Source organism: Tinamus guttatus, unplaced genomic scaffold (assembly GCF_059628265.1).
Source record: "Tinamus guttatus ecotype Peru unplaced genomic scaffold, ASM5962826v1 Tinamus_guttatus_pri_ptg000601l, whole genome shotgun sequence".
NCBI classification, from domain to species: Eukaryota; Metazoa; Chordata; class Aves; order Tinamiformes; family Tinamidae; genus Tinamus; species Tinamus guttatus.
The window spans coordinates 4,744,889-4,766,901 of NW_028289135.1; the positions used below are offsets into that span (position 1 = coordinate 4,744,889).

The following is a 22,013-nucleotide window of genomic DNA, read 5'->3' on the forward strand; positions in this document are numbered from 1 at the left end:
TCTGGTCACTCCCTGCTCCCACGCAGGGTTGGCCTTGGGTTCTTGCTCCTGCGGTGTCCACAAAGGGCCTTTGCCCTCCTGTTGGCCCTTCCCAGTACTACCCCGTCTGCTTCTCCTGGTAGCACAGTAACCTGACCAGTGCACCACGTCCCCACCAGCAGCCAGGAGGAGCTACAGGCCCTCCCTGCAGCCCAAGGTCTGCACAGCAATATCCTGCCCTGTTTTGTCTGGGTTGAGGTCTCCAACATGCCAGGTGGTCGCTCTGGCCAGTCCAGAGCGGTGACACCATCGTGTCTTGTGGCCCTCACCCTCACTGTGCCACTTCAAGCACTGCCGCTGGCCTCCCTGTTCCCCCCCTTCCCCTTATTCCGACAGGGACACCCTGTGCACTTCCTAGGCGTCACACAGGAAGCTCAGCAGGGCTCTGCTCCCCCGCCACACAGTGGGCGTCCTCTCAGACGCTCTTGGTCCTTGGTCGTGGTTCTCCTACGCCATGAACGCTGGGTCCCCGCAGGCAGGCTCCTTCCTCCCACCGTGCTCAAGCGGAAGCCTCACTCACCTGCCTTGTCCCCATTAGATTTCCTGCTCAACGTGTAACTCCTCACGTTGCCTTTTGGGTCCCAGCTGTGGTTCGCTCACCTTTTGAGCATCAAGTCACCATCCTTTTTCCTGCACTCTGCTTACAAAGCTTGGATTTTTTTTTTTAATGAATTTTTAAAAACTTTTGTTCCCCTCACCTGCACAACACACACACTTTGAAAGACGAAAAACCGCACTGCTAAGGGCAGTCAACACCGTTCATTCAATGTAGCAAATGCCCCCCGAAGTAGCCTTCTGGTTATCTGTTTATGTTTGTGGTGAGCTCTGTACTGCTCCCCAACTACTCTGCAATGTTTGAGGATTGCACTATGGGAAAAAAAAAAAAATGTATCCGTCTTCTTTCCCTACTTAAGGACTTGAGGATCCTACTCCTGAAAGATTCACAGAGCCACACATGACTTTGCTCCTGAGGTCACGCATCTCAAGGTCCAGGACTTGAGCTCTTTTTTGAACAGAAAATCTTGTGCTTATTTGCCCTCTCAAATACACTTAAAAATAAGTGATTAGGAAGAAAGCTATACAAAGAGTTTAAAGCTGTGACCAGCTTTAACACATTATAGACATACTTAAACCATACACGGTTTAAACCATGCATGTGCATGCAAGGACAACTAAATGTACTTTTTCTTTTCTTCTGTATTAAAGTTGCATCAGCAACAACTTTTAGTATCTCAGCATTCGTGAAAACAGCAGCTATAAACAACAGTGGAGTTTTTTTTTTTCTCCTCATTTTTAATTAGGAGAATTTAGAACTGCTCGCGACATGTGAACTAAGGAACTGGCACTTTCAGTGTTCACTGCAGTTCGCAGAGGTTCAAATTTTGGGTAACTCATTGACCGTGAATATGCAAGTTCCTTTTTTTTGGTGGAAATCAAGGACATTCACACCTCCAATTACTTTTCTGCAATATTGCATGATAGTTAGTCTGTAGGGGATTTTGCTTCAAGATGTAGGGATCACTTGCAAGTCAACCAAAATTGCATCTCAATAAAATTTCTTGCTTGAAATTCAATTAAAATTTCCCACTTCTCATAGCTTACAAGGAAAATGTGAGAAAGAGCCACTAAGGAAGACACAAGCTATGTCTGACATTTCAGAAATGAACATCAAGCACTTCAGTCATCTTGTTAAGATGCTAAGCCTGCTGCTTAGACAAGGCTAAAAATAGAAGTTAGTTCTATCTATAGCTGAGCAGAAATAGTCAGGAATGTTTTCTCCCCTAGAGAGAAGGCTGAGCCTTGTTGAAATTATTGCTTCAAGGAGAAAAACTGTGCTTAAAACAAAACAAAAAGGAAAATAGACACCAATACATAGAAAAAAACACCCTTTACTTTCTGACATCATCACTTTATTCTTTCCTATCAGCTGTAAGACTTTTTTAAACTTTCTGAAGAGGTGTATATATATGCATATACATAGTCTAAATATGATCTACATTGCTTTGGGAAGAAGTAGGAGAACTACCTAGCAGAAACAGCTACAGTTTGGCAAGGCTTCCTAGACTTTTTTTTTTTTGTTAATCTGTTCTTATTTTAGAATTTTAGTCAGTATAAATGTCTAGCTGTTGCTGCGGATAAGAGTGGGAAAAGTAACTGCACTAAAAACAAAATAAACAAAACCAAATCCCACCACATAAAGGCACCATTTTTATAATTCTTCAGCCTTACCAGCCTTCAGCCACGTTAGTAGTATGTAACTGTCAGCAATAGCTTAGCTCTCCAAAATAACAGAAGTAGAAAAGTTAACACCAATTGCAAAGTCCTTGTGTTTCTAGGCAGGTCTCGCTGCTACGAAACTGCACAGACCAGGCACAAACGCCTCTCGCACCTGCTTCCTTCTCTGTCCACAAGAGGCCTGGGAAAAGAAAGAACCAACACAGACAAACAGCTAAAGAGGAACATCCCCATCTATGCATTAACAGCTGAAGTGCTGGTGGTTTTCAATGCATTGGGTCCTTCAGGGATGAGTCTAATCTAAGAAATACCAAGCAACACGGTGTGAAATGTACAGCAAGTCAAACTTTCAAGAAGGCTGAACTTTTCAGTCATGTTTTAGTAACTGAGCTGAACTAATACAGCAAAAACCAAATTCTGCCAATCAAGAGAGGATTCAGTTTTTCTTTCTCTGCGAACTCATAAACTCTCTGGCAACGTAGACTGATACCTAGAACCCTATAAAGGGTAAGACAAGACTGAATGAATCATCATCAAGAATCATACAAATCTTTGGGCTTAACAACCCCCAACAAGCACAATCTGGGCTAACTCAGAGACAAACAAAACAAAACAACCGACCAAAGAGAAGAAAAAAAGGGAAGAAGAAGAAAAGCAGCATCCACACACCTAAAGAAAAGCCTCAAAACCCATAGTACTGCCTGCATTTACTAGCCCTTAACATTTTCAATTCAAGGAGTCTCAAAAAACACCATTTAGCCATCAGAGTAGCTTTATTTTAGCATTTGAACTACTATATACAACTGAGTAAAAGCCCACAGGATAAACGGGATGGACACTTGCAACTTTTTGGTGTTTGCTTAAATTAGAGCCTAAGTGCAAGGTCTCCAATTAAGCCCCCAAGGTTGTTAACCAAAGTTATGTTAACACTTAAAATATCTCATCAGTTATTTAAAAGGCCACATCTTCAAATGCAATTAGGTATCATTTAATCATTAATAAATGATTAAAAATCATTTAATCTTCTTTTGGTATAATAAACTGCCACAGACCCTACAGCTAACAGATAATGGAACAGTGTGTTTTCCCAGAGACATGTAAAAAGCAAACAGGGCTCTCTCTCTTCACTGTTTCATCCACCATAGAAATGTAATGTCATGAACCCAATGGTTCTCAAATGCTCGTATGGAAGCCCTCTTCAGACACATTGTTGCCTTTCTTAAAAATCAAAACAAACTTGCACATATCTTGAGGCACAAGTTCTCCCACACTTAGAGGAATTTATACACCAGGTGTGTCACACATTACAAGATCTTTGCTATTTGAAGTCTAGGGCACATCCATTCGGGGTGAGGAAAAAATCTCCTCTGTGTTCTGCTGCTACAATATGGCACAAAGTAAAAAACAACAACAACAAAAACAAAACAAACAAACAAACAAACCCAAACACCATGACTAAAACTTCGTTGCTTTTTGCTGGCTAATTTGGGGCGCACATAAATAAAAGGCACGCTTTTCCTCTCCCCTTGCAAATGATCTAATACTGTACAAGACAGCTTTCCAGCACTGCTCCATGCCTGCTGGCCCAGTGCAAAAAGCTTTAAGTCTGCATCCAACACTAGCAGCAGCTCTTGGATATGCTTAACCCATGGCTTTAGATTAGCATACTGCTTCTGAGATGGACATGGTGGGAGGCTAACAGTTTTCTTGAAACAAGATTACAAAGTCTAAAAAAAGTGATTAAGTCATTTATATTCACTTACATGTGTATTTTCCAACAAATGTGTTCACCATTTTCAGAAAGTGCTTATTTTGAAGTCTTGTTTCAGTATTACAAATGTCCATGACCTACATATTACAGCAGCGCCATGCACAGCGGTATCTTTAAGGAGCTGTCAATGTTTCCACTACTGACCCTGTTTTTCAAGAGCGCAATGAAAATAGAAAAAAATGCTCTTAGCTAGAATTTAGTGTGCATAATGTCTTCGGTAGGCTATTTTTAAATATTTGGATTTAAATCTGTAGTCAGTCTGAAAACCAGAAGGTTAGTGGTTTCGCACTTTCTGGTGCTCATTTTTACATAACAAGGATTTTAAAGAATGAAAGTGAGCCAAGAGCTCTCAATAATAAAAGCTCCACAAACCATCAGCTAAATCATCTTGGGCCTTTGTCCTGTTTTCAATGCTGTGCATTAATAACTTGTGGATCCTTACACAGTTATGTCTTATGATTTACCAACTGTTAACCTTGACAAAATGATGAAACATAAAAACAGTTTAGGTCTTAACATCAATGGTCTAACAAACATATTTAAACAAGAATATTCAGAGCTAAGACTAGTATAAAATTCAGCTCCTCTGAATAGATTTGTGAGTTTAGATGCTCTCAACTTGATATGCCTTTAAAAAGAAAAAGTCTTTCAGAAAATTTTGAAAAACAGCAATTTCAAGTATGTCTGAAGCAATTAAGTACTCCGGCTAGATTTACCATAAATTATGTAATTCACGCTGTCCCAACAAAACGGAGTTAACACAAGTGTAAGTTGAAGCACTACCTCTGAAGGTTCTTGCTTTGGTTATCTTTAAAAAAAATGCAGACTGTAACAATAACAGCATAAGTTTATTACAAAGTCACATGCTTCTGTGCAGATGTTCTTTTATAGACTGGATTATTATGCCCGCTGCCAGCAGCAGGCATTCTGCTGGGAAAATCCAACTCCTGGTGTGAAAAGTTCGGCTGACTCAAACGAAAAAAATAATTCTGATATTAGACGCAAATAGGAACACACGGTTTCATTTAGGTCTCGTGAAGAATATTTGAAAGCCCTCTCCACCGACAGTCTTTTTGAAACACAAGGCACAAATAGGGAGTGGACATTCCAGCAAAAAAATGATTGTCTGAAATGAACAGTCCACAAGAGTCTTCCAGTCCAACACAATGAGACATTGTTGCCGTCCAGCTCTATGCAACATCTTCTAGGTAATCTGCAGCATCACTTAACTGCGAAATGGTAAGGTCTTGTGTCATGTCTTCAAGCTGGAAGATAAATGAAATTACAAATTCAGAAGTTATACATTGAAACAGTAAGCATTGCTCCACAGACTCTTAAAAAAACCACCCATCCTTTTGGCCCTAAAGCCTATCTTTCAGAGGGATGTCAGGTCCTTCAGGAGATGATTAGACAGATCTTGAGATGCAGGGATGAGACACTCATGCGTTGAATACTAAACTACTCTCCAATGCATTCTATATGCTTAGGAACACATGGCAGACTGTCTTATTGAGCAATTCTTGTACTTTCAATTAATAAAGTATTCAACTTAATTGGAATATTGAGTGTAAAGATGCAGAATATAACACGTATCCAAGGAACTTATGACAATGGCATACAGAAGGTTTACAAAAAGTTAAGATCATAATATAAATACAATTTTAAGAATCATACTTTATCACTGGCATTCAAGTCTTCTGTTTCCACAGAAATTTCATCTATTTCTTCACCAATACTGATATCACTTTTTTCTGAGCGAAGACTAGCACTAATGAGGAAGAAAAAGCATAAAGGTAGAAACAGGACTTTATTTTCAAAAATACAAGAATATTTCATGTATCTATATTGGGCATTGGATTTGACTATCTAGTAAGTTAAACATGAAGTTTTTTTTAAAAAAATGCCCACCACAAACAAGGACCTTTTACCTAGAGAGTGCCATGATCAATACTTAAGATCAATACTAAAGTTTACAGCATGAAGGCATTATAAGGATAAGGCTCCTCAATATTTTATTATTGATTTATTGTTTTGAATAATCCAGCACAGACAACATCTATTGTCTAACACCACTAAATAAACATTTAAACACTGTTAACTATGTTTCACAGAAGAAAGAACTTCCTTAAAAGGGCAAAAATTTTAAACTAGTATTAATTGTAAGATGCTGCAAGAAACTGGTTAGCACCTACGCAACAGCATTCTATTTTTTTTAATTGTAACTATCTATACTAACTAAAAAACCCCCGAAGTTTAAAGAAGTCTACAGATACAGAATCCAGCAACAGTGACTAGCTGAAATATTATGAAATAACTTGGACATATGTCAGTATATGCTTATAATCTATAAGTACAGTATTGCAATATTATCCCTGTCTTACCTGTTGAAGTCATCAGCATACTCATCTTCATCTCCATTTCCTAAATAATTTTAAAAAAGGTGGTAAATCAAACAAGTATACTTTTTAGAATCTATTCTTGCACCAAAATACAGAGTTTGATGGACAGCAATAGCTGGCAGGAGATTAAATTACTTGTTTAGATTAGGAAAGTGGATTTATCATTGATATTAGTTCATTTCCATCTCTGTTGCATACTTAAACTGTTTTGAAATTCAACATACACTTTTAGTAGGTTGGTTCCATTGCTAAAGACAAGGTTTAAACACTTGGCAGCTGTATTTGGAGACAAGGGTTAAAAATACGGGTGCTTATTTGTGCCTAGTAGTTACTTGCCTAGTTCTAAAGATCCAAGTTTTGCATTCACTAACCGCAGGTCTTTCAAAACAGAGTTTCTATTCAAATCTGTAACAAAACAAAAAGCATTTACACTGCAAAATTAGCTTGAGATTAATTGAAAGTAAGATCTACCTAAACATACCAATCAACCATTTATAATAAATATTCTTTCATAATAACCTTGCATAATTTTTTAGTTATACTCTGGTAATATTTTATTCCATTTTCAGGTCTAAACTTGCTAATACTGCAAGTATTTAAAGACATAAGTGGATACGGGATCAGATTTTATAACACAGAAGTAAACATCCCTGAAGAACTTCCACAAAAAATCATAGAATCATAGAATGCTTAAGGTTGGAAGGGACCTCTAGAGGTCACCTAGTCCAACCCCCCTGCACATGCAGGGTCACCTAGATGCAGGTTAATAATAAAAAAGACTAAATTAATTTCATTTAAAAGAATAAACAGTAAAATTTTTGCTTCTCAGGAAAAAAAGAAAAAAGTATAGATAAATATTTGAAACTCCAAAACATAAGATACACCGGTCACCTGCATAATGCATCAAAAATCACTATTTCATCACTTAGTGCATTTTTCACAATTGCAAAGCACATATCAACCATAAGGGGGCCCAATATAGCCTACTTAATCAGAGTTATATCTGAACGTGTCACTCATTCCCTGCATTTGACAAAATATCTGTGTAAACTCACCATCACAGTCCTTTAGCAAAGGCGAGGTCAGGGAGCTTACGCCACTTTTTAAAGGTGGTGCATCAGAAAGAGATGCTAAACCTCCTGCTTTACTGGATTCCGTTTTCCTAAAACAAACCAACAAATAATACTTTTCAGATATTCAAAATATAGAATAACTTTCTTCCTTATTATTTGTAAGATTGTCATGAAGCTAGACAGCATTTTTTTTCAGTAATAGAAGCAAAAGAAAAGGACTACTCATTCTGCAATCTAAAAAATAACAGGTGGTTTGCTGGCAAAAGTGTGAAGCAAGACATTCAGTAAGAAACTTACGTATGCAAAGACTTCTGCCAACCTTCTTTCAGACAAGGCTGCTGCATCTTCCTCATCAACATTTATTTTGAAATTAGTGGCCTCACTATCTACACTTGTAAATGCAGCCAAAAGATTGTCTGACAAACCTGTTAACCCTAAGAACCTTCAGTCCATGGAATGAAAATACCTCTCAAAATTACAGCAAGATGGATCTCATCAGCATCTATTAAGGTTCACTGGGTTACCATCTATTCCATTCACACATTTAAAATGTCAAGCTCCAATATTACTTGAAAAAAAAAAGGATGAAGAAGCACTATTAAAAAGAAGTATTATTAATAAAGAAAAAAAAAAAACAGACCATCATCTGCACAGTCAGTATGCACAACCAGAACTCTATGTTATTGTGTTCCTACAAGTAATAGGCAATATCATCGGGATAATGCGAGATTATTCGAATCCTCACTCTTTATACACATCTAACCTCAAGTGAGCTACAAATAATCTTTTTCTCAAACAATTTATTGCTTTATTAGAAAAGGCCAGTTTATCAGGTACGATGGCTCAGTGCTATATCAGAACGATCCTACTCTAAGTGTGAGCACCTAGTGTAGCACTGTCACAACAAGTTTACACTTCTCTGCCTATCCGTGTAGCTGGCAGAGAAAAAGAGCATGAGAGGAGCTACTGTTGGATTGACTTGATTTTTTTCAGCAACTTCTTGTGGTAACCTATACTAAACTGGAGCAATCCTCATATCACTTAAGCACAGCAAAAGAACACTGCGAAATGATCTTTCAGCTTTTCTCAGCAGAGATATCCAGGATAAACTCCAAGAGAATTTTGTGTAACAAAATTTTGTGTAACAGCTGCTACTGTTATACTGCACAGTTCTGTTATTCAGCTATGGTGCAGCTCAACCTCACAGCTTCTTGTTTCAAGTGGTAATCGTCAGTCTTCATCACACCTCACAGAACAGGAATAAAACAAAACAGAAAACAACAACAAACGCTTCAGGAACGTCTGCAACATTGACATTTGCAGAAAGAATAATACTTTGCTAAAAGCAAAGCTGCCCACAAAAGGTGCTGCAATGAGAAGTGCCTCATGTATGAGGCAAAGCTTTCCTTGTGCTCATGTCTATGAGGTCGGTACATACATGTCAGCCAAGCTGTTTTTTTTTTTTGTTCTTCTGACAAAACCACAGATAGATCTAATGCTCCTTCTCCTCACATTTTTCCTCTTCCTTTAGTGCTGACCACAATTACAGCTTTGCTGTGGAAAGAAGCACAGGGGTCTGTGCACCTCAGACATGTTATTTCCACCAAAGAACAGGCTGGGGACATGAAATATTTCAACTGAAACACTGAAGAGATGCAGGTTTGTCACTCATGGCACATGTTAACTGCAGGATCCATGTTACTTACCAGCCATAAGTTCTTTCTGGTTTGGGTATGGGATCGTCAAAAAAAGAATCTCCTTCTGCATCATCCTCATCCACACCTGGATCACTTTTTTCTTTGGTATTTAAGTCTTTGTTTTGTAGTTGAGGATCTAATTTTGTTTCATTAGGCAGAAAATGGATGCTACCTTTGGTTGCTTCCCCCGATGAGACACTTGTGTCGCTTTCCGTGGTTTCAGCAATCTGAAACAATTACAGAAAAACACTAATTGAGAACAAAGTAATTTCCCTTGAATAACACTCATATAAACTGCCGTTTTTTAAAATATTGTAAGCAGTAGTATAAACACATAGCATATATCTACACACATATATGCATATATACATACACACACAATCCATTTTTAAAAAGTTAGCATTTCTAATGAGGAGTTACATAGCAGAAAATAATTTTGTCACTTGAAAAAAGGAAGTATTTGTTGCTGCTATCATTTTTTGAAAGTTATTTTGTCAATCCTCTGCATAGCTACAATAGATATGTCTATTATAAAAGCAGTCAGTGTTGGAGGATGTAGATCAAAGAATTCACATACAAACTGATCCTTGCCTCCTATATATTCTATAAACCAAAGTTACACGATGTGTGGAATGTATTAACAACACTATTTATTAGTGTGACTTCTCCATAAAGAAATGTTGCCACTTAAGACAGCCACTAAAATATTCAATGTATTTTCAAAAATATCTTCAATGTCAAGTGAAAAAATAACACTATTCCAGTTTCAGTAAGAATGCAATTACGAATTGCACGTTTGAGATGTTTTAGAATGTACTCAGTCTGGCTACACTTCTGGCTACACAGAATCATGCAGTGGTTTGGCTTTTTTTGTTTGTTTTTTGTCAGACTTGTTGCTTCTCTGAATGAAAATCACATCTCAATGGGAAACCCTGCAATATAACATAAGGTTCTAAGTGGTGAGCATCAGAAGACCGCAATTAGTTACACTTTTTCCCCTCCAAACACTAAAAATAAACCCTACAAACAGGATATTTTAAAAAGTAGGTAGCTTTCAGTCTTTGCAACATGCTGATGGCCCAGTCCAACAGATAAAATGCTTGTAAGGACAATTCTATATGTTGAACATATGATAAAGTAACACAGCTCAAGTTATACAAGTTATATCTTTATAAAATATTGTGGTCTTAGTAAAAACATTTAGCTAAACAAATTGTTGTGACAAAATGGAATTTTGTTTTTTGAACAGTACCTTATTGCTAACGAAGAAAATTTCTTCTCCTTCACTGTCTAAAACTAAGCCAATGAAAATATTTCACAAACTCATTTTTGTGCACCAAGAATAGCAGCATTTTTGAGAAAACTAACAATAGCACTGATTAATTGATACAGCTATATATAATGATAGCCAACACTGCACTGACTGATGTTTTTCTTTATCAGTCATCATCATTTGTTCCAAAGACCAAAGTAAGATTTTCAAACCATAGGCCATCAAAGTTCAGAGAGGCCTCCCACAGTCATTTTACCTCAGACACAAGCCACAGAGTCCTATTAACTGCTGACAGCAACTCGGTTCTTCCAGAGAAAGAAAGTGTTTACAGGCTGTATATTTAACAAGATTTCAAATTCCCTACCCTACAGGAATAGAACCGTTGTCCACAAATGCTTAGAGATGTGCTCATACACTGAGTAGTGCAGAACTGCAGAACACTGTTGCACTGTTCTGGGCCCAGGAAGCAGCAAGCTGCTGCTATCCCCTTGAAGAAACTGAAAACAGTTAATCTTAAAGCTGTGCAAATGTAAAATGTCTACTTTCAAATTGTTGGTATTGCTTAACCATGGCCAAAGGTTCAAAGAAAAACCTGCCTACCCCGAGTTTCAGCCTGGTGCTGTTAATAAGGCAAATGAAAGTGTGGTTTCACACATGCACTTAGGGAAATGTAACTCTGTGGCTCGCAAGAGCTGTGGTCTTGGTCTCTCCTGCCTGCTCCCTTCTACACTGCATGTGTTGCTTGCAGAGCCACAGCAGAAGACAGTGTAGCTCACAAACTTGCTGGAAAAATGCCAGAGAATCTCAAATTTCATTCAGAAAGTCTACACTGTTCAGATAACTCATGTCAGTCAGGACCAGCTGTAATTTCCTTCTCTGTTATTTTTAGCATAAGCCCATTACATGGACAGAAATATTTTACTGAATCCTCCATGAATATATATTATGAAAATGAATTTTGAGAATGTATTCATCTATTTATCACTGTAATGGAATTAAGGTCTGCTGGGCATAAAGACTTAAGCTGGAATTTATACATTACTCGCTGAAAATTGCATTCTACTTACAACTTCATCACAAAATCCTAACGGGAAGCAGGACATAAATGGAAATGTTCTGATGACCATATCAGCTGCTGCTGCTGCATGCCAGCAATTCAGCTCCTAAGGGTGGTGCTCTATGTCCAACATTCTCCTTACAGAGGAAATATGATGAATGATCTCTCACCATACTCAGCACTTCTTTCTCAGAAAATATTCTCTATTGAGCAATTTCAAGCAGAGATCCAAACCTTCGAATCGCTTTCCTATAGACTGTCTGGCCAAGTCCAACCACTGACAAATGGGTAGAAGTTTTCCCTAAACTGCATTGCAAAAAAATGCTTAATGAAAAACAGACATACAAGAACAAAATTCTTCGGAGACATCAGAGGTTTGCCCAGCTTGGGACACACACACACACACATACACACAAAGTCAAATTACACTGAATTCATGAGCCTTTGAAACTACTTTTTTTTTCCCATCCCTAAACCAAGTCCTTACTTCTTAGGAAAAGCCACGTAGCAAACACTTACTTCTTCTCTCCGTAACATACCTACTTCAAATTAAGTTATTCAAACCTGATCATGAAAGGCAGTATATACAAGGGAGCTTATAAAGTTTACGGTACTTAGCTAATCTAGAACCCTGTTAAGAGAGAAGTATGAGCTCAGCTACATCCATTCAAGCAAAAGTATTACTAAGACTGACCTTTAATCAACATTCAGATCTACTTAGCATTAAGACGTTTTTAGAAGGGTGTTGCCAACCAAGTATTGTTTTTCCCTAAAGCAGAGTTTAAGAGGTTAGAATTTCCATTCAAAGGCCAATTGCTACAGAAATATGAGCTGCCCAAGGTACATTACCATGCTCAGCAATTTCAGTTTCCTTTTCCAATTGCACGATTCACAGAATCACAGAACGGTTGAGGTTGGAAGAGACCTCTAGAGATCATCTAGCCCAAAATGTGGAGTAAAAAACAAACTTTTTTTAATTCTTATGACTCCCTCTCCCAAAAGGGCCAGCTAATAACTTGAAAGCTTCCTAAATCACTAATAGAAGCTGAGAAAAATAGCATTGGATGAGACTGATCATTTCCAATAATCTAAAAAAAAAAAAAAAAGATATTAAAACATTTGATGTTGTCAAATTAGATTAACGATTTGAACAAACTTTAGAACTCCAATCAATTTCTGCTGGAGGTGGTGAGTAGTTACTACCTTATAGAAAAGAGGCTCATTATGTTCTTTTCTGTGTCCCAATAACTTCTTAACCTGTTGATCAGTTCCAGGCTAAGTAACAGGGCATTAGAGGCCTGGAAGATATTACTTCCTACAGACTTCGTGTGAGCAGGAAATGATTGAAAAGTCACACATTTTATTTTTCTTTAAATCAAAACTTATTTTTCTGAACATAATTTTGTGGTTGCATAATCCCCCTCTCTGGCATCCTCTCCTGTTGGGTCCTGAACATACAACATCTAGACAGTTACGTAAATACACAAGTACACAAAAAAAGTTGGCAGGTAATAATTGTACTTGATATGCAAGAGCAATGATAAGCATTCTAAATCTTAATATATCATTTTATCATAAAAAAAAATGTTATTCAACAAGTACAGAATTTCTAATCTTGTTTTATAATTTGTGCAGTCAGAAATGCACTAAAAACAAACAAACAAACAAAAAAAAAAAACCCAACACTTCAGATTGCTGGAAATGTCTAATTACTTTCTGGATTTGAATCCTGGGGAAGCATTTTTATTCAATACACTAACATTTTTATCAGTTTTACTCAGACTTTTTTACACTATTTAACTAGAAGGACAACACTCAGTCTACGCTAATAAAATGCAAATAACCAAGAAAGTTATTAGGACAATCCTCTACAACTGACTTTTTTTTTTTTTTTAACTCTTTTAAAAGGGTGATATCTGGATGTAGTATATACTCAATTACTATGATGGATTTTTCATAGCAGCCCATTTATTAGAGTGAAAGTCAATGTGTTTTCTGTTATATCTAACTGACAGACAGGAAAGGGAAAAGAAAATACAGAAAACCAAAATCCAGGAACACACTTTTTACCAACATTGATTTAGAAAAGCAGTCCAATTATTGCCACTATAGACACATGCACAAAGAATGCCTCCTATCAATTAACTTTTTCAAATAAAATAACTTCAAATTCACTGTGTTTTTCTACATGGAGTTTGAATATAAAGTTTTGCTGAAGTCATGGTGGAGTTAACCAAGGTGCTCCAACTGAGCAACTTCTACTATAGGAGCATCTCAATCCTTCCTGTCATTTGAAGTTGCTCATTTCTTTAATCTGCTGTGACCCAGAATTCACTGCACTATTGTCTGTTTAAGATTAGCTTTATTTTACCATATAGAAAATGAGTCTACATTCCTATTAGTTTATAGATGTTTATAAGGTTCAAGCTGTTTATAAAAGACAGCCTACAATTTCATGTGTAAAAAATACTGCACAAAAGGCTTCTACTTCCATAAATTAAAAAAAAAACTAACTAATCATGTATACATCACGGCTACAGTAAAGCAGCATTAGAGCCTAAGTGCGCACATTTAAAACAGTAACTTACATCAAAGTAAGTAACTAAAAAGTGTGTACCTCAAAGCAGCTGAGAATAATGACTGAAAGAGATTGTTGCCAAACAAATGCTGTCATATCTGCAGTTCCCTCAAAGCTGTACCTTCTGTATCTTTCCAACTACACTATCTAGCTTTCTCATTCTAGAAAGCAACCTTACCTTACTCGGTACAGGGTGTGAACTTGATCTTCCGTCAGATGATCTTGATGAAGGGCACACACTATCACTTAGAACTGGAGCCACCTAAAAGGTTTCACAAAAATACGGAATAAAATTGGAGCATAACACCATCTGACAAAAAACAAAATTATCATTCCTGCACACGCATATGCAAACTGTGACATTGTGCTGCTATGTTAGGAAGTCTACAAGAACTACTTCTGAAATTAAATTTTGGTTGAAGTATCAAATACAACTTGCGAGGGGGTGGATTTTCTTTAAAATTAGTCATGACAGACGTTAATCAAATGTTACTTCTTAATATAAATATATACTTCTTAATATAGATATATATTTTTAAAAACTAAAGAACTGCTTTAAAGCTTTAATGAAATGAACTCTGGACCAGCATTTTCGGATTTTATTAAAATTAAAAATATTCTAAAGATAAAATAGATGCTAGTAACTAGTGCCATCTGACCTCTCTAGAAATTAGAATATTAGCACAGTGTTTTGCTCCAGTTATCTGGGTTATCTTTGTGTTAGTATGTTGTAGTAGAATAGTAGTTAAATAAGAGCAGTCGTGGTCAGTCTTTCAACCCTGTATCTTGATATGCTAAAGGCTTTCCAATTATACTAATTTAATTTTATTGCAAAGATTTGAAACAATTTTATACAATAGTTCAAGTGTTCATAGTCTCCATTTATTTTACATCAAAAGCCGTCTTATATTCTATTAATATTAGAGTATCTTATTACTCAAAAAAAAATCTGAAATGCAAGAGATGTCAAAGAAAAAAGGATTCATTTATTTATGAAAAAAAAAAATGAAAAAATACGAATAAGAAAGGAATTCCACATCTTAACAGTACTTACTTCTCCAGTGCTTGAAATCTTTTTCTGTTGACATTTTCTAACAAGCTCCAACAATAGTGGACCACCCACAGTACCTTCTGCTTCTATAATTCCCAAATCTCGAGCTAAGTTTTCTCGACCATCGAGGCCATTTAGCTAAGAAAAAAAACACAACACAGAAATAGCTATCAGAAAACACAATATATTTTGTAATAAAATTTCTAAAGCTTTTTGGTTTTATTTAACACAACAACAATGTGACTAAACAGTAATTATGATTTCCTTTGTGCATGGAATAAAATATTAATAGCCTCTTGCATCATTTAGTCCTATGTACATGAATTTATCACAACCATCCAAACTTCTTTTAAATATACAAGTACTCAGTAAAGTCCATTTATATAATCATATTTCTTAAATGTTTTAATCCATGCTCAATGCATTTCCCTGGTCATTTTTTAAAATCGCTAAAATCAATATCCAAATCAAATGAAAAAAATACACAGTTCAAAAAACCAGTCAATTGATTGCACAGAGTCAGATTTTTAACAAATTAAGATATTTAAACTGACTGCAAGAATAAAAATGAATACTCAACTGGTAAAGAGACTTGTTTTTCAGTTAAATGAAACAGATTCTTTCTAACCAAAAGCTTAATGGGAAAATCTTCACATGGTAAAAAGAGAAAAGAACACACATCCTTTTATGAAAAAGTGCTAATATAATAATATCAGTATCATAAGCTTAAAAGAAAGTGCATTTTTCATATGTACTTGCGCTCAATCTTTTGTTCCTTTTTTATGTCTTATAAAGCCCTTTTATGATTTCACAAAATATAAAAGTTTGTTAATTCAAAATTGACAGTTTATTAAGAATTCATTTTTGAAAAGGTAATAATCATTCATACTGGCACATTTTCCTGGAGAATGTCTCTATTGCAATGTGTACCATTACAAACTGAATATTAAAAACCATTTAGACTAAATGCAAGTGGCTTAAAAACAAAACAAAAATAGTTCTGTATTCATTGTCATCCACTCCAAACAATCAGTCTAGTATACAGTGAAAACAGCATCTTTCTTACTGTGCTTGATTCAGGCTGAAAAACAGCCAATGTAAAATCAAGATTGAAATAATGTAGAAATTCTGCAACAAGACCAGCTACCAAGCGACCTAGAAAGGAAATAGGAAAAGTAAATATATACTAGACAAAATCAATTCTTTCTTCAAAGATCTAACATTATTTTGGCTTCAGTGTGCACATCTACACTGAACCAACATTCCTACAAACATCACTGAGATGTTTAGCAAGCTGCAACCACATAGTTTTCCAGCTGCAAGATCTCACTAATCTAGTTAACAATTTGTGCACCATTTCTAACTGAGATCAGTAAGCTTACCAAACATAAATTAAAGCTATCAAATGTAAATTATTTAAGTCAGAAATACTGCAGGAGCATCAACTGAGGTTGCTCACAAAACTCAGGCTTTTTTAAAAAAAATATGACTGAGCTCTTCTAACATATTTCAACATCTATCCTAGGCCTGCACCCCTGCAATCTCTTTTCACAGATTATTGTTTTTATTGGACTGGAAGGGGTTTACTGAGTTAGCATAATCATAACTTATCATTGCTCTAGTCACCTTAGTTACAAACAGCAATTTCATCAGTATCACCTACAAGCATCTACAACACATTCTATTCTGAAAGATGTAACACTTATTTGACAGGAACAGGAGCACACTTCAAGTCAAAAGGACTGTAATGCTAATACAATATTCAGAGGTTTAATTCTTTCATCTTTTTTTTCTTTATTCTTGAGAGATAAACAGAAAGTATTTACCATCCTTTGTACTTAAGAAGTTTTTCAAACTTTCATTCACAAGAGGTGTTTATTCTGTAAAAAATGAAAAGAAAAAAAGGCAGATAACAAAATCCTTGTAGTACAAAGAATTTTTTAAAAAATGTTGCACAGGATTCTATTTGATCCCTGACATGTGCAATTCACCTCAACTAAAACTTACCTTTGTATTAACTCTACTACCTATAATTAAAAGCTATGGACTGACATATTTATATGGACAAAGTAAAATTGTCTCAGTATTTCTATTGTCAAAGTTGCAGAGCTAGAAGATTTCTACTCAAATTCTTAACAGCATTCAGGATTAAGAAAAATAAACTACACAGTTAATTTGCCAACTGCTCCTAAATTATTGTCAAGTTTATTTTAGAAAACTTGATCCTCTTTGTTTGTCCACACTTATTTAGAGAAAAGTGTGGACTATGCAAATCAACAGCTTGCATATTAGTACTAATCTTCTATTGATTAAAAGAACTTCCACAATAGTATGTCAATGTTTTTACTTCCTTGTTAGATTTGCCAGTTTTCCATTCTCTCACTTTTCCCTGTAGAGGCACAACTATCTATCGAGAAGCAACTATCTATCTAGAAACATCGAGAAGCTGGGAGAAGCAGGGGTGGGGGACACAAAATTAGCATCACGATAGCACAGCAGTACTGTTATTCAATCATGGTACCATATATATTTAAAGTTGGCATATTGTCACAATATCCATACATAGGCTATCACTACAACTTACCATATACTTGCAAAAAAAAAAATACTAAAAGCATGAGCATACTTGACAAGTATGCTCATTTTCAGCACTTCCCCCAAGGATATGCTTCTTGAAACAAGAGGCTGTAATATTTTTTATTTCAAAATCCTTTAATTTGGTTGGTAAGATTTCGATCAATCAATTGGAAATCTTTTAAGAGAAATTTCTTGGGAAAAGAAATATATTTGATTATTCCAATCAATTGGATAGAAGAAATATATAAACAGCACAGAAACAGTTACCTAGATCTACAGTTTTAAAAGGCCTTTTCAATTCTTATTTCTAATCACTCTAAATATCAGGAAACCTTGATACAAAAAGCATTTTGTCTTATATAGCAATAATATATCAAGACTATTATTTTTACACAAAGCACTGGCAAGAAGCTGAAATTGAAAAAACACTTTACTTGCTTACCTCTACTTTTTCTTGCTCTTCTAGCGCCAAAAAAACAGCTGCTCGCAGCTCTGCCTACCAAATAAAAAGAAATAATATTTCTACAAGCACAAGTTTTCACTATTCAAGTTGAATGCAAACAGCCAGCAAGGAGTTTAACAGCCATTTCTTTCTCTCGTTTCTCATCAAGCAACATAGCACTGATTGTATTCTACAGGAGAGCAAATAAGACATTTAAGACTACGGACAACACGCCTGGGGGCTGAAAAAAGAAGAGCTTTCAGCCTGAAAAGCAATAAATGGGGGGAAAAAAAAGTCTAATGTGTATAAAACTTACTGCATTATTATTTCACCCACAAAAAGATACCAAACTACCTGTATTATCTCATTTTTGTTTCTGAGAGCTGGAAATACAGTTCTTGAAGGGCAGGAGTTTCAAAGCGGCCTTCATTTACAATTCTTTCAGGAAAGACATACAAATAGCATACGATAATGCTTTAAAAAATGTTCAGATATACGAATTACAATTTCTTGTAAAAATCATACTTGAAGAAATAGGATTTCACAAGGAAAAGATAGCAGAATTCAAATATTTTTTGGATGATGTTTTACCTGTTTTGTATACCTTAATTTCAAGAATTCTATTTCTACTAAGGCATTTTTAATATTTAAAATTAAGACTTGTATCCTCCTTTTAAGCTTCAGTGTCTCTACATCTTTCACTGAGCATTCCAAATGGACAACATACACTATTTGATGAATAAATCGGCCACTTTAAACAAGAATTACACAAATTCTGGTCAGTGGATACACTGTGGCAGTAAACTATAAAAGCCAGCACTACTGGGCATACTAGTTTTCTCTAGACTATGCAAGGAAGAAAAACATTTTTATAGAAAGACTAATATGCGTAACTAAGCATTAAAGACAGTTTGAAGAGTACCCGAATTTCTTCACATATATTAGGAAAGGTAACTAACACACTATTCAGGGAAGAAATGAAAAAAGAAGATTTATTTATTTATTTAGTTAGTTAGTTTTACAGAAGACTTGTCTTAGAAGACCGTTTTAAAAGACATAAAGCAATGCAAAAAAAAAAAAAAAAAGACTTCTCAGAGGAAGTAATTTTTTTATTACAGTCGCAGACAATTACACAGCAGTTTAATTTTGCTCAATCAGTAAACCCCCTTATATACTATTGATATAAATATTATTAATATTATTCTTACAAAATTAATTTACAGTTAACTTCCCTACCACCATATAACAACTTGGATTTATTGGGTTTTATTTCACTAAGAAAAACTTGAAGTGATTACAAAACTGACTTCTCCACTGATGCCACCAAAGCTCACTATACTTAGGCAAGAGAGCAAGAAGATGAAACCAAGGAGTAGCTGCCATCATTCAATCCATAATCTGACCTGTTTGAGATTCTGGAGCAATATCATAATTGCCATTCGTTGGGATGTTTTGCCTCATCTGCCTCCTCCACCCCTACAGGTCCCAACTCCATGGAATTTAAATGCAGACTCAAGTACAGTCCTTGCCATTTTCATCTGCTGATGGCTGGGTGAAAATTTTTCCCAGATGTTGCCATTCTCCCTTATTAATGGATTCACTCTGCATGTGTATTCTTGTTAGGACTTCATTAGCAGAAAAGAACACTACAGAGACCTAGTGGGGCATCTAGAATACCACCCTGCAGCCTATCCCTGTGTACCAGCTCTTCACTTGGTCCTTCAACCCTGTATGCATCATCATAGGTTTAAAATTAAGCATTCCTGTACTGTAAGAAAAAGACATTCCAACATCCTTTGACCTTTGAGCTATGGACCGCTCAAATCATAGTGAGATATTACAAAGTATCATCTGACAAAAGCTTTTGATGCAGAACCATACACTTGAATCTGTGAAGCTAAAGCAGTAATTCTCAAGTTCTTGATAAGAAAAGTTAAAAAAAAAAAAAGGGCCAAAAGAAAGATTGCTCCAGTATAAGAAGCTGAATCTTACTACATATTGGGATGTGCAATGCCAAACTCAGGTACTAAGACAAGTCACAGACAACTTGAACACCAATGGAGACTGAGACCAAGATCACCAGGTACAGTCAAAGCAACCTGCCCACAGAAGCACTAGATAGAGGTGTTAAATGACTGCATAGATTTACCCGATTTACCTGGTGTTTTCACCCCTCCTGCTTTGTTGGTTCTAATGCATGTTTAGGGTTTGCATTTGCCTTAGCCCTGGTTCCACTGGGCACCAGCTCAATCTGTGCTACACGGCACTATGATCTGCTCTTGGCCATCACCATGCTCCACACTGCCTCATTCTGACTAATGGTTTTCAGCACAGTGCAAACACTTTTTAAAGGCTTTTATTCACAGTCTAACAGTAAAGCAGGCCAAATCTTGGTCTCCAATTCCCTTCGCATATCCTTTCCAGTCTTTTTCAAAACAAATAGGGTTTTGCGGATAGAGTCAGATACGGACAAATGCACTGGCAGTGTAAACAGCAGAGTACTACCATTCTTGCATCCACCAGAAGAGTGGCCCTCTTTCTTATTCTTTGGAAAGTACTCATTCCCTTCCATCCTTTGGAAGCTTCACTAGGCAAGGGCTCTCACCAGCAATGCAGCCCTTCGTTTTCACTGACTTTTGCTAGTATCTAATCTAGAATCTAACCTAATATCCAATGGACTTAAAAGGGAGTGACTTTGTATTTTCTTTGTATGCGCACACACACACACAGATATTCTAACTTTTGTCAGCTGTTTTTGGCATTTCACGAACAGTTTTATGACTATCTTAATCCACCTCCTGAAATACTTCATAAAGTATTTTGTATTTTAGGGGGAAAAGATATCCATAATTTGAAATTCAGACGTCATTTCTCTCCCAGCTCAGAAGTTGGTCCAACTGCTCGTTGTTTTTATGTGTCTTTGCTAGGCACAACAGTTACTGCTTGAACAAGAATCCTTAGAAGCACCTTTCATATGCTTTCTACAGGCTGCCCTATAGACATAGGGCCAATTACGACAGAGAAAACCAGAGAACACCCCACTACAAATCTTCTTAACATACACACTTAGTAGTATTTGTGCCCTGCATCTAGGCAGCATCCGCAGGCACTTCCCTGGATTAGAAGGCCTTCCAAGACAGCTCAAGCTCAGCTTCACACACAGAAAAAGCTGTGTTTAAGCAGCGACCCTCCAGGATACCCGGCTGAATTTTTCAGTGAAGACTTTTCAAACGAATGAGAGGGAAACCCAGTCCACTTCATGCAACGCGACCCGGCAGCTCGACGCCTGCGGGGGCTCCAGCAGCAGCAAAGCAGCCAGGACACCAGGATCTGTGCAGCGGCCGCGGGCCCCCTGCGCTCTCCCTCCTCCGCCGCGGCGCTTTCGCTCGCGTTGCGGCCCCAGAACGGTTCCAGCGGCGCTAAGGCCTCCAGCTCCGCCCGGCCCGGCGGGAGGCGGCCCCGGCTCCCGCCAGGCCGCGGTGCCGGCACAGGCCCCGCCGGCAGCAGCAGGCACGAAGCTCCGGCCCCTCCCCGCAGCGCGCGGCCGTTAACGGCCACTGGCACCGACCAGGGCTCTTCCCTGTTCCGCGAGGTGCCCGCGCCAGGGCAAGGTCCCCCTCGCTCCCGCCCACCTTGATTTTATTGAGCACCCCGGTGCTCTCCAGCGTCTGCACCAGCAGGTCCCGCAGCTCCGTGTCCTCCTCCGCCGCTGCGCCCGCCATCTTTGTTCTCCCTGACAACCGCCCAAACTGCGCTAGTGGCAGCACCAGCGCGGCACATTCGTCCCCGCGGCGGAGCGAGGCACCGACGCAGCCCCGGGG

At 37.3% G+C, this 22,013-nt stretch overlaps 1 protein-coding gene across 1 annotated transcript; it reads right to left on the minus strand.

Annotated features, from left to right (window-relative positions):
* Positions 1-4,876: 4,876 nt before the first annotated feature.
* Positions 4,877-22,013, minus strand: CEP43 (centrosomal protein 43). The gene is given in 12 exon segments (XM_088534831.1): positions 4,877-5,310; positions 5,720-5,813; positions 6,427-6,466; positions 6,781-6,849; positions 7,500-7,606; positions 9,224-9,441; positions 14,301-14,384; positions 15,177-15,311; positions 16,240-16,328; positions 17,000-17,053; positions 18,189-18,246; positions 21,825-22,013. Coding segments are annotated over 12 exon segments (1,113 nt in total). The 5' UTR covers positions 21,915-22,013; the 3' UTR covers positions 4,877-5,235.